General features: G+C 36.4%; 1 protein-coding gene across 1 annotated transcript; it reads right to left on the reverse strand.

Moving 5' to 3' along the window:
• Window positions 1-773: 773 nt before the first annotated feature.
• On the reverse strand, window positions 774-10,571 carry LOC139970805 (clathrin heavy chain linker domain-containing protein 1-like). Its single transcript, XM_071976815.1, has 11 exons — window positions 10,395-10,571; window positions 9,484-9,665; window positions 7,865-8,052; window positions 6,958-7,112; window positions 6,001-6,202; window positions 5,109-5,236; window positions 4,455-4,643; window positions 3,891-4,065; window positions 2,942-3,144; window positions 2,053-2,229; window positions 774-1,488 (listed from the first exon to the last, which is right to left on the reverse strand). Exons 2-11 carry the CDS (start codon window positions 9,658-9,660, stop codon window positions 1,307-1,309), a joined length of 1,776 nt encoding a protein of 591 aa, XP_071832916.1. The 5' UTR covers window positions 9,661-9,665; window positions 10,395-10,571; the 3' UTR covers window positions 774-1,306.
• Window positions 10,572-11,276: the final 705 nt, after the last annotated feature.

The following is an 11,276-nucleotide window of genomic DNA, read 5'->3' on the forward strand; positions in this document are numbered from 1 at the left end:
CCTATCACATCATCAGATACCTGTACTATAAGAAACACACTGCGGTTGTTTGAAGTTGGGATTGCTAAATGTACTGTTGAAAAATGAACATGCAGCCTACCTTAAGTCAATAAGATCATTCAGGCCATATGCATAATGGGGTAAGGTCAGGTCCACAGGTTTGATAATAAAATGTATTTTCTGCAGTATTTGAGTAAGGTCACTCAACGATCTATTTGATTTCGCATTTGACCACCTGGAGAGATACAGTGTTTAGTAGCGAATAGACTGAGGCTCACTGCTCAATACTGGCAAATTGTATAAGCAACAAAATTTGGTTTCCTTTGATAAATGATAAACCATATCATGATCTCAACTGCAGCACATGGGTAGACTCAATTTTCACTGAAGTTTATCACTATGTCATCAAGATGTTTGTAAAATGGGGTTTATATCAATAGTCAGCCCACCAGAGAAATGTTACTTCACAATATTAAAACATCTTTCAATCTTTTAATGTTTACCTCATCTCAGGTCTTCCAAACCATCCATTTATTTTTTCAGCCTTTCTCCAGATATGCTTTTATGATTGCTTTATGTTACCAACATTTGATACCTTATACTATGTGACCAGTCATAATATCTTCAGTCTTTTCAATGTATTTCAAGACCGGGCACAGCATCAACCCGTGTTTAAATTTTGTTAAAAATTGCTATGAACACAAATTTGTCAGCAGTTCAGTTGTTATTGGCAACCAAAGTTAAATTTCAAATTCATGTTTATTTTTAGGATGTTAGGTTCCAGGAAAGGGTAGGAAACTATCTTCACCACACTTGCAAGGTAGTTGTAAGTCATTGACACAACTATGTCTGTCTGACCAGGATTGACACTTTGGACAAAAATAATTTTTTTTTGTCTTTTCTTTTCTTCAAAGTGTTGTACATCATCCTGGGTTCATTAAGGTTTTGTTTGAGAAAGTGTAAATAAAAAAGATTAGACAATAAAAATTCATTTTTTATGACTGTGTTTATATTGTACAGAGCCTTGTATGGTTAGCTTAAGGTAACTCATTTTATTTACATGAAAGAAGAAAAAGAAAGAAAAAAGAACTTTTTATAAACTTGCTGTGAAAGATAAGATAAGGTTCTTTAATGGACGGTTATTTCATAAAACAATACTGCATTAAAAAGACTTCAACATGTATCATGTCCTTTGTTCCTTTTCTCTTTGGTATGGATTCATATGTAAAAATGACAAATATTCCTGTGGTGTTCACAACATTTTGGTGAGTCAAAATTTAAATTTGGTCTGGGTGAAACCGATCGACTAACTAACCAGCTCTTCCTGTGCTTTTTGGATGGTGTTTAGTACAGTGACTGCTGCTAATAATTCTAAAGCCACTTCCTCAAGGCCACTCTCATGACAACTCTTGATGATGCTCTGCCAGACGTTGTTTTTCGTCTTTTTATCCTTAAACACTGCATCCTTCAGACCAAATGCCAGCAAACCTTTGGGAGAGAAAATGGATTAAACATTATTACAGTTGCGTACATGCATTGCAGGTTAACTAATTGTACTAGTTGGATTGTATGTTATACAGCTTGGTTTGTACTTGTCTGTAGGGTCTAGGTTTCTATAGAATTGTTTGGATGGGATGGACGTCGCCTGTTACACTGATTTAGTCACTAAAGTTAGGCAGTTATATATATTCAAATATATATATATATATATATACACGTATATATATATATATATATATACACGTATATATATATATATACACATATATATATACACATATATATATATATATACATGTATGTGTATTAAGCAATACAAGGAAAGGGATAATCACAGGCCTGGCACAGATCTCTCCACTGCATGTTACAAATAAGGTAAAAAATTCTAAACGATTTCTTTGCAAAGGTCGAAACAAGTTGATTATCATCCTGCGTTTCAGTTGTAGTACCTTCAAAGTTTTTCCGAATCGGCAAGTATTGGAAGTGTACCCAAATATACCACCCCGCCTCTCTCCCCCCACCCAACCCCAAACCCTTATTGTCAGCACTGACCTGTCTGAACCCTCTCCAGTAACTCTAGACCGATGTGGTGATGTTCAGACCTAAGCAACTGATAAACAATGTCTGCAAACGAAACCAGAGCTCCACCAGGATCGTCGTATGACAGTTGAAGCAACAGTTCCGCCAGAGGGACTGAAGGACACGCTACGAGGACGCCCAGATAGGTGGCTGGAGAGGGACAAATGATGTCGGACAGAAATGAGGAATGGCTTGATTCAAAGTGACACTGGTGTTATAATTTAACAGGACATAACAGGACACAGTTAACAGGACATAACAGGACTTACACTGATGATACATGAGGGGGGCAAACATATCGAGATAGGTGGCTGGAGAGGGATGAATGATGTCCGACAGAAGTGAGGAATGAGGAATTCATATTGACATGGAGTTTTTGATAGGACATGTATTATAGGATCAATTTAACAGGACATGAATTATAGGATCAATTCGTTACAGAACATTGTAAAACTATTGTGCTTCACAAAAGATGTAATACTACACCTTTTACAGAAACTTAGTTTACTTAGAAAAATTAATCTTTTACATGTAAACTTCAAGACTTAATCAATGCCAATTTTTTTTACAGCACATACTTAGAACATACTCAATGTGTGAATAGGGTGCTAGGCAAACTGTATTTGTGTACTTGATTAGGCTATTTATGACATGGATGCTACTTCTGAGGTAAGAACAAATCTTTGAAAGTGAACGCATCACATACCAATCGTTTAAAAGCAGGGGTATGTTGTCACATGGACGTAAATAAAAAAGAAAATCCCACATTCAGTCATAAAACTCTGACACTTTATGTTAAGGTGAACTCATAACATATTCAGTACTATATTTTACTACAGGTATATTTAAATAAGCCGCTCACCTTGGCTAAACTTTGCAGTCTGTCCGTACTCCACCATTGCTTGGATCTTGCCTTGTTTACACATACACACGGCTGCTTGTATGTGGGCTCCGACCTTCACATACACTGTCTGAGCTAACGGGAGGCACTGTAGGACCACATCTTGGGGCTTGTCAACGGTGTAGTTGTAGAGGAGATGGCCTAATGGCTCTGAGAGAGTTAGTCTGAATTACAAACAAAAAACAGGAGAATGAGATATTATCTACATTCAATGGTATTGAATAAACAAATGAAATTGATAGGCAAAGATTTAAGATTCCACCTGCTAAGTATGAGTACCCTTTTCATTAATCTACCTAGTATGTGTCGTAGTGTACGTTCATAATTCTCTGAAAAGAAAAGTCTCAAACCACTGGTACTTAACCTGGAGGGACAAAGAAAGATCTGATTTTGTCTTTCTGTTAAAGATGCAAAATAGCACTTTGTTCACTTGGTATTGATTCTTCACCCTTTATTAACTTTTACTTATTTAACCTTCAACAAGAGACACTTTGTACCCATATATAACACTGGGAGTTACAGTCAACTTTAACAAGACTGTTTGTACACTAACCACACCAAAATGTTTAGCATCACCTGACCATAAGCTGCTGAAAGTGCTCCTTGGAGGTTATCGGTAATGTGGCTGCCTCAATCATGCTACACAGATAGGAACGCAGTTACCCATGGTCAAATTTGAATGCCCCTTTTACTGCTAATCCCATAGCACTTTCCCCCAACATGATGATTTAACTCCCCCTCCCCCCCCCCCTACCACTACCCTCTGCACCTGAATATGTCTGTGAACAATATGGAGGTACAGAATTGTGAGAATTAGTGATACTTGGAAGTTTCTGATACTGTTAGCATGTTCTGTTTGCAAAGACAGATCGATAATCCTTAAAGAGAATAGTACTGAAACCATTGATACCTGTCTCTTGCTAACCAATGGGTCACAAGGTCCACTCTGTCCTCACTTAGGGCAGCCTTCACACATTCCAAGGATGTTTCGGCATCAGGGATGATGCCAACAGCAGGGACTGATGCCACCAGTGCTTCGCAGTACATCAACAATGGTGACGGGTTGCCGGGTTTAACTTGTACAGCTATTTCCAGGATACAAATCAAAATGAAATATAACAGATTACGTATTTGCGTTATATTTCTCCAAAAACGATACGTAACCAACTTCAAAGAGAATTATTACTAGAAGTGTGTAAACATACATAGCAAGCCGTTATTGTGGAATAACTATTTTATATATAGTTCAACAAAATTCTATGTTATAAACATGGAATTATCATTAAAGGCAAGCTGATTGGTTGGAGGGGACCCATGTATATAATGCACAAAACAGACATATCATGTCTAAGTTTTCTTTAAATTTTTACCCTTTTTTTGTTCTAAAATAGGAAACTTCAGCTAGAAAACTCTACATGTTTTTGAAACAGATGAGTCCAGTCACATCTCTGTAGCATTAGTTTCTTTAGATTACCTTTAAATCTCGCTAATGTCTCAGGATTTCTCAAAATTCCCTTTGGACTGTTTGCTGCATGCATGGCTGCCTCTGAGTAATGTTTATCCTCAAAGAGATCATTAAACTGTTCGATATATTCCAGTAAGAGTTCTGCCTCTCTTTCCTTTGTTGGGTCGTCATCCTCAAAATTGGAAGTTGTATCTTGACCTGTTGAAGAAACACAGAAGCAAAACATATATAAACCAGAATGCACAATTGGTTTAGTATGTAAAGCCGATTACTTGCCATCGTAGGCCTAACGAACAAATGTAGTTTTGTTATGTTTAACTCAGTTGATACTTTGTAACCAAGTACGGGACCACAATTTGATAGAGGGGAGAGGGCTGGGGTGTGTTGCCCTAGGGTCCTTGAAGCCAACCCCCCAATGGCTTGTATTTTCCCAAACTTTTACCTTGGATTTGGATAATTTATGCTGATACAGACAGAGATCTCGATACCTTTTGAAATTGAGATACAATGCAGTAAATCAGTGGAGGTCCATATATACTGGTATAAAGTGATTTACACTGGTCAGTGTCAAGATTTTAAAATACATCTCACAGATGGTCTGTCATATAATACACAGACCTACTAATGACAACCATTGAAATACAGGAAATCAACAGAACTTACTCTTTAAGCTCATCTTAGAGGCAGATCTTGTCAGAGCGAGGGTGACAAACTCTGCCGGGGTCATGGTATCTTGATGGTCTCTGTAGTAAGCCCGTAGTGCATCTAATGCCACTTGTAACTTGAGATTCCTTTGGGAGGAAACATACCATATTAACATGTTACACACTAGCAAGGACAGTGTTAATACACAAAGAAAGGAAGGGTATTGAAACTGTCTTATAAGTCAAGATTAAAAAACTTCAAAAGATGTGTAACGTCAAAGACAAATGAATTTGGAATTGTGACACAATCAGATTACGACCAGATTACAATCCAGTAAACAGGCTCTTTCTGTCAGTTAGCTAGACAAATTTAACAACGTTAGACTCAACCATGAACATGGTTTCATTCATTTTTAAAATTCAAGAAAGCTAGGTAGACATCCATACACTGCATTGACAATATCAGATTTTCTCTGTAATCTTTAGGCCAGTCACTTTCCAAAGAATTTGAAGACCAAAAATACGATCAAGAATATATGAACATGATGTGACGAATGTAAAAAAGTGTTTCTGATGTGTTTTTTTAGTGATTTTGTCTGCGTGCTGACTCACTTAGAGTTCTGACTGGTGAAAAATAATTGGTAGCTAAAAATTAAAGGTACTTCTAACTTAAATTATCATGGGTATTAAGTGAGATAATAAAAATTGAGTTCCACCATTCAAGTTTGTTACTGAACCAACCATTAAGAAAAATTACATCTAGATAATCTATATTCTTAGCATATGTGATTCCATTTGAAAGTTAGAAGTGTTATATTTCTTATGCAAGCTTTGAACTATTAAATTTGCATACAGATCAAATTCTCAGTGATCCCAATGGGATACAATGAGGGCTACTTTAGATATCTCACCTGGCCTTGAACTGCTGATTCTGGTCACTAACATGATCTTTAGCTTTGCTCTTACTGGCAAGGTGCTGTTTGAGCTCATCTTTCCTCCATCTTGGTTTGTACTGTTTGGTTTTACTCGATTTCAGATTCTCTAACATCATTTCAAGGTTATTCAGTTCCTTGCGGAGTCTTTGTACATCTGTAGATTCCTCTAGTGTCAGTCCTGGGAAGTCAATCAATCACCTGATTAATTAGCCAATCAATCAATTAATTAGTTAATCACCCAATCCAAAATAATGATAGCGACATTTATCACCCCAACATCACTGTTATCACAGATGACAAAAACAACAGCCACAAATTAAACCATCAAAGCCAAGTCTTATGCTCACAGTTCAGTGGCTACAGTAAATTTAGGACATGAATAGTTTTATTTTTTTATCAGACTTTTTGAGGTTAATCAGCATACTGATCATTGTTTTTCACAGCAACCAAGTTTCCCATTGGCAAGTCTCTGTTATAAATGTTAACACATATACAACATGGTGGGTGAGATAAATTATGACCCACTTGGGGGCATTTTAACTGGCAAATTTTTACTCATTGGGTAAAAATGAATTTTTAATTTGGGTATGTGTTACATACATTTTCATCTATGCTTTACATATTTTTTATTAAAGTTAAAAGTTTGATTAAAGATTTGGCAATTTCTGCAGATGTATCTCCGTCAATAATGGTGCTGTTTTGCCATTTCGGTACAGTTCTTTACACAAGCAAGTAACAGATGAGCTGATATCTTTTGCAAAATAAAACCATCTTTTGAATTCCCTTTCGTGACAAACATATTGAGACTTGTAAGACTTATTTATGCTGCTGTGGTAAACATCATGACATCTCCCAAAGTGTATTATAATACATATCGTGCCGTATAATGGATTCCAAGTCTTTAGTCTAAGGCTAAAACATGAACCATCTTACCTGGAATATGCTTGGTTGGCATAGACAGTTTCTTCTTTGGTAGAGGATCTTCCTCTTGACAAAGTTGTGTCAAACTTGATCGCTTTTCCATGGAAGAACTAATTGCATTCAATTCTGATCTCAGCCTTTCATTGTCAGCTTTCACTGTTGCGATTCTAAACAAGACAAAAAAAACGTTATCAACACCCATGTTGGACATAACCAATCTCCCATTGGAGTCCAATTGAACAATTATGGTGTGTATCAACATCCATTACTTCAGAGCGTAACAATAACGTTCCACTGATCAACAAATAGTCTGGCCGCCATATTTATCAAATATATATGCAAAGGTGGTTCCGCAATTATTGATACTAAGAAAAACAACTTTGATAGATGTTGGACAGGTGAATCATAATAACAGATGTCTTCTACATCGATTGGGAAGGAATGAAGCTTTTGACCTACAGATGGTATAGAAAGATTGTAATAAACATCTTTGTACTTGAAACCTCTCAAAACCAAAACACAAATAGTATCAAACAAAATAATAACAAGAAAAGGAAAAGTGACTAATTGCTACATCTGAAATCAAACAAGATTTTGACAATTATTAGGCAGGGAAAGCTTTTAAGGAATTTTTATTTCTGGTTGTCCCACAGACAACCAGGCCTTACCTCTTGGTTGTCTAAAAAAATGTAGCAAATGTATATGAGAGATGTGTAGCTTTGTTGAATAGAACACAAACTTTAATATCTTTTTACAGGTTCAGAGGTATTTTGTAACAACACAATCTAAATTTGACTTAGACGACTATTGGTCCAGCCAAGGTTGATTTCGATTGTCTGAACAAAACTTGAGTCGCTCTGGGACGACCGGACGACCGTTAACAGTTTTTGCCCCGGTGCCTGGTGGGGTTGTATCTTACTTTTGATCCAATTCGTCCGCCCTCTTTTGATACAATGTCAGCGTATTCTGTTCGGCGGCCATCGCTTTGACCTTGCCCGACAAGAAGAATGCTTCCTTCTGTCCTCTCTGAATAGTTTCAATACATGACTCATACTCTGCCTTGATAGCTGTCAGAAGAGGCTTATATGCAGACACATGCTCTATCACCTGAAAAGAGACACAAAGAGAAAAGTATGAAAAGTATGAGGAGGTTATATGGTTACTGTGATAATGAAAGGAGAAAATGATTTTCAGTGAACTATTAGAAGTCAGTTAATCACTTAAAAAACAGTTATCATGTAATTAAAATAAAATAAAACTGTTAGCAAACTGCTTATCCACTAGAGAGCCTGTGTAAGAGAATGTGTAAAAGTAACCTGTCTGTATTCTGTGTGTGTTTTTGTCCCTTCTGTTACTGTTACAAATCATGTAATTAACACAGAATTAATCTTTCTTATATATGTTGTGGTAGAATGTTCAGCAGGCTCTATCATTTATGATTCCCATGAAGGAGTTTTCACCAATGTGTCAATCTTGAACATCATTCTTCACTTTTTACCATCAGAAAATGTTCATTTATCAACAATTACTGGAACCTGTGGTGTGCATGCACTCAGACTTTTCTTCTCTTCTATGATTTTATTTTCAGTTCAAAACATTAAAGGCATTGAAGACTCGCCCCAAAATGCGTGCGGCCATCTGAAAAAGTTAACTTTCCGTTGCTTGCAAGTGACGTTTTGTTTGTGTCGCTACAAAATGCAGACAGTACAGTAATGAAACATGATACCTTGTTATCTTTAGCTGGACCTGAGATGTCCATCGCTGTATTGTTTGTACACAGTGCTGTGGGTATTAACCGCAGCTGTATGTACTGACTATACACAAGTGTCTAATTACCGATGGTAGCAAGCTGTGTGTGTGTATTTTCTGCGATCGATGGTGGTGTCTAACAGTTCTGTTACACCTCATTCGAAACTAGGTCAGATGACCGGCATTAGACGTTTCTATTTGCGCGAGTCTTCACACCCTTTGAACTTGGATCAATGTCAACAAGAGAATAATCAGCACATACTAGAAAATTTTCAGTACTAAAAAGATATATAAGGCAGATTTCCACATCATGAGAAAGCAAGGAAATTAATGGGCCTACTCTGTATTTAGTTACCAACTAACTTTCTACTGTACATGAACTTACTGAGGTATATACATACAAATTGAACATAAATTTGGTCTGCAAGTATGTTGCTATAAAACTCCCCGCTAGTTTACAAGCAACAGTACTCGACCCTTCTATTGAACTTAACATCTACAAGGCTAGACTATAAATTGGTCAATTGGTCACATTTTAGCACTGGTCACATGGCTGATCCATCTCTGGGTCAACCTCCTATAACCTCTTCCATTTCAATCAACTATTCGTGCAGTCTACGTACAATTATGTAATTCCGTGATGGATTTTCATCACATTGGTTTACCGCTTCCATTTTTGTACCGATAATGTATATTAAATCAACATGTGGGCTTCGATTTTTATACACATATTCTCAACTTTCTTATTTGTTTCCATGAGGAGTTACTGTACGAGCTGTCACACCTTACCTCACTGAAAGCATTTCTGTAAACTGTGTATTTTTCTCCCTCAGAATTATTTGAAGATTCCAATGCAATTAGTTCATTCTGTAAATTACTCTCCACTTGCTTAACGAAAAGCTTTTCTCCATCAGAAGAAATAGGTGGTAAAACCCTTTTCCCTGAGTCTGGTCTCTTGGGAAGCATTTTACCTAGAATAGAAAACAAATAAAGGATAATTTGCATTTAATGGCAGAGTAGTATTTCAACTTTGGTATAGTTTCAAATATGAAAGAGGATGAAGAAAAGACCTGTAAAAATGGTTTGTTATTGCTCAAAGCAGCTTTTTGAGTCGAATATGAGAAATTGCTTACTGCTGCTTAATACCAAATCCCTTTTTAAATAGTTACTTATCTTGACTAGGCTAGTCAAGTTTCAATCCATAATAGAAATATAACAAACAATGAGATATTTTGTTTGCAAACCAACAAGAGAAAATAAGGAAACGTTCAGAATCAAATCAACTTAATAAGCATTCACCATGGTTAACTTTCATTCCATGAATATTCTATTGGGTGCCTTCATTCTTACTTAGTTGAACTGACTGCAATTTTATCATTAAAAAAAGGTATGTCAAAATGGCCTTATGGCTCTGGCTACTGTAGGTCTTCTTAAACTGTTTTACCTGAATATGATGGATGAGAAATTGCAAAGAATAAAACTGATACATGTACAGTAAGCATAAACCCTTCTCACTTCTAGGCCAGTAAGCCGATATGGGTCAAAACTCCCTTGACTAATTTCTAAAATGTTGGTGTAAACGTATACCAACACACTTTAGGCCTGTGTTAGGCACCACATAAATGGCCTACTGTATCGTCGTCTAGGCTAATTTAGTACATGATATGAATGGATACTCAATTTCAAAGTTGGATACTTACTGATTACTTTCAACAGGGTGTAGGGTCGGATTCAAACATTACTTTGCAGTGGGAAGAAAACAACGTAAACAGTAGTACCATCATCTCATTTTGCTTTTGAATCTCAGTTCTTAATCTTATCAATGACGATATCCTCAGTTCATTTAGTACATGTTGCCAAGTACACACAGTAAAAAAAAAATATTACGCAAATCGTAATGTGTTACCAATCCCTAACCCATTAACTTTGATAGAAATTCAGCTAGATTCCGGTATTCTTTGCGAACAAATTATTTTTTCCTTCGTGGCAGTGATATACGGAAGCGCATAAACGCCATTAAATTACGCAGAAGATCATGTTACGTTCGAACAGTCAGCTAACTTTTACCAGAGCCTAATTTGAGGAACTGGAAAAGAGCGAACCAGTGAAAGAGATAACACAAAGTATGGAGGTAAAAACAGTTTTACCTCCATGCACAAAGTAACCCTCAAGATTTCCCGCTATTTTCAATCTGAAAATGCTGAAAATCTCCATCATTCCCAAAATATGTGTTTTTTTAAGAACTTGTTCTAGCTAAAATTCTTTGGTCTCTTCCAACTTGCTTATAATTCCCCAAATAATATTCTTTGTTCATTGTCTTTTCAAATGTAACAATATCGCTGCAGAATTTATTATGTGATCACAACCTGTTTCTCGTCTTAACGCAGCATATTATTATGTTTATTGTTGTAACACATGAGAGAAACTAACTGGTGTCAGCATATGGATCTACATATGAAAGATTTGACCACGTATCGTCATGATGAGTAGAAATGTGGATTTCATTTGCTCTTTTTATCCATTTCAGAATGTGTGATAATATCCTGTGTCAGGCTATATCAATTACTACTTCCAACTACAAT

Source organism: Apostichopus japonicus, chromosome 8 (genome assembly GCF_037975245.1).
Source record: "Apostichopus japonicus isolate 1M-3 chromosome 8, ASM3797524v1, whole genome shotgun sequence".
In the NCBI taxonomy this organism is placed as follows: Eukaryota; Metazoa; Echinodermata; class Holothuroidea; order Aspidochirotida; family Stichopodidae; genus Apostichopus; species Apostichopus japonicus.

Bases quoted from the DNA above. Each gene is read 5' to 3' on its own strand.
- LOC139970805 (XM_071976815.1), bottom strand. From the start codon at position 9,660: ATGCTTCCCAAGAGACCAGACTCAGGGAAAAGGGTTTTACCACCTATT. The intron at 4,644-5,108 runs GTAAGTTCTGTT...TTTCTTCAACAG, and splicing joins CTCTAAGATGAGCTTAAAGA to GTCAAGATACAACTTCCAAT. The intron at 3,145-3,890 runs GTATCAATGGTT...TTTGTAATTCAG, and splicing joins CATTGGTTAGCAAGAGACAG to ACTAACTCTCTCAGAGCCAT.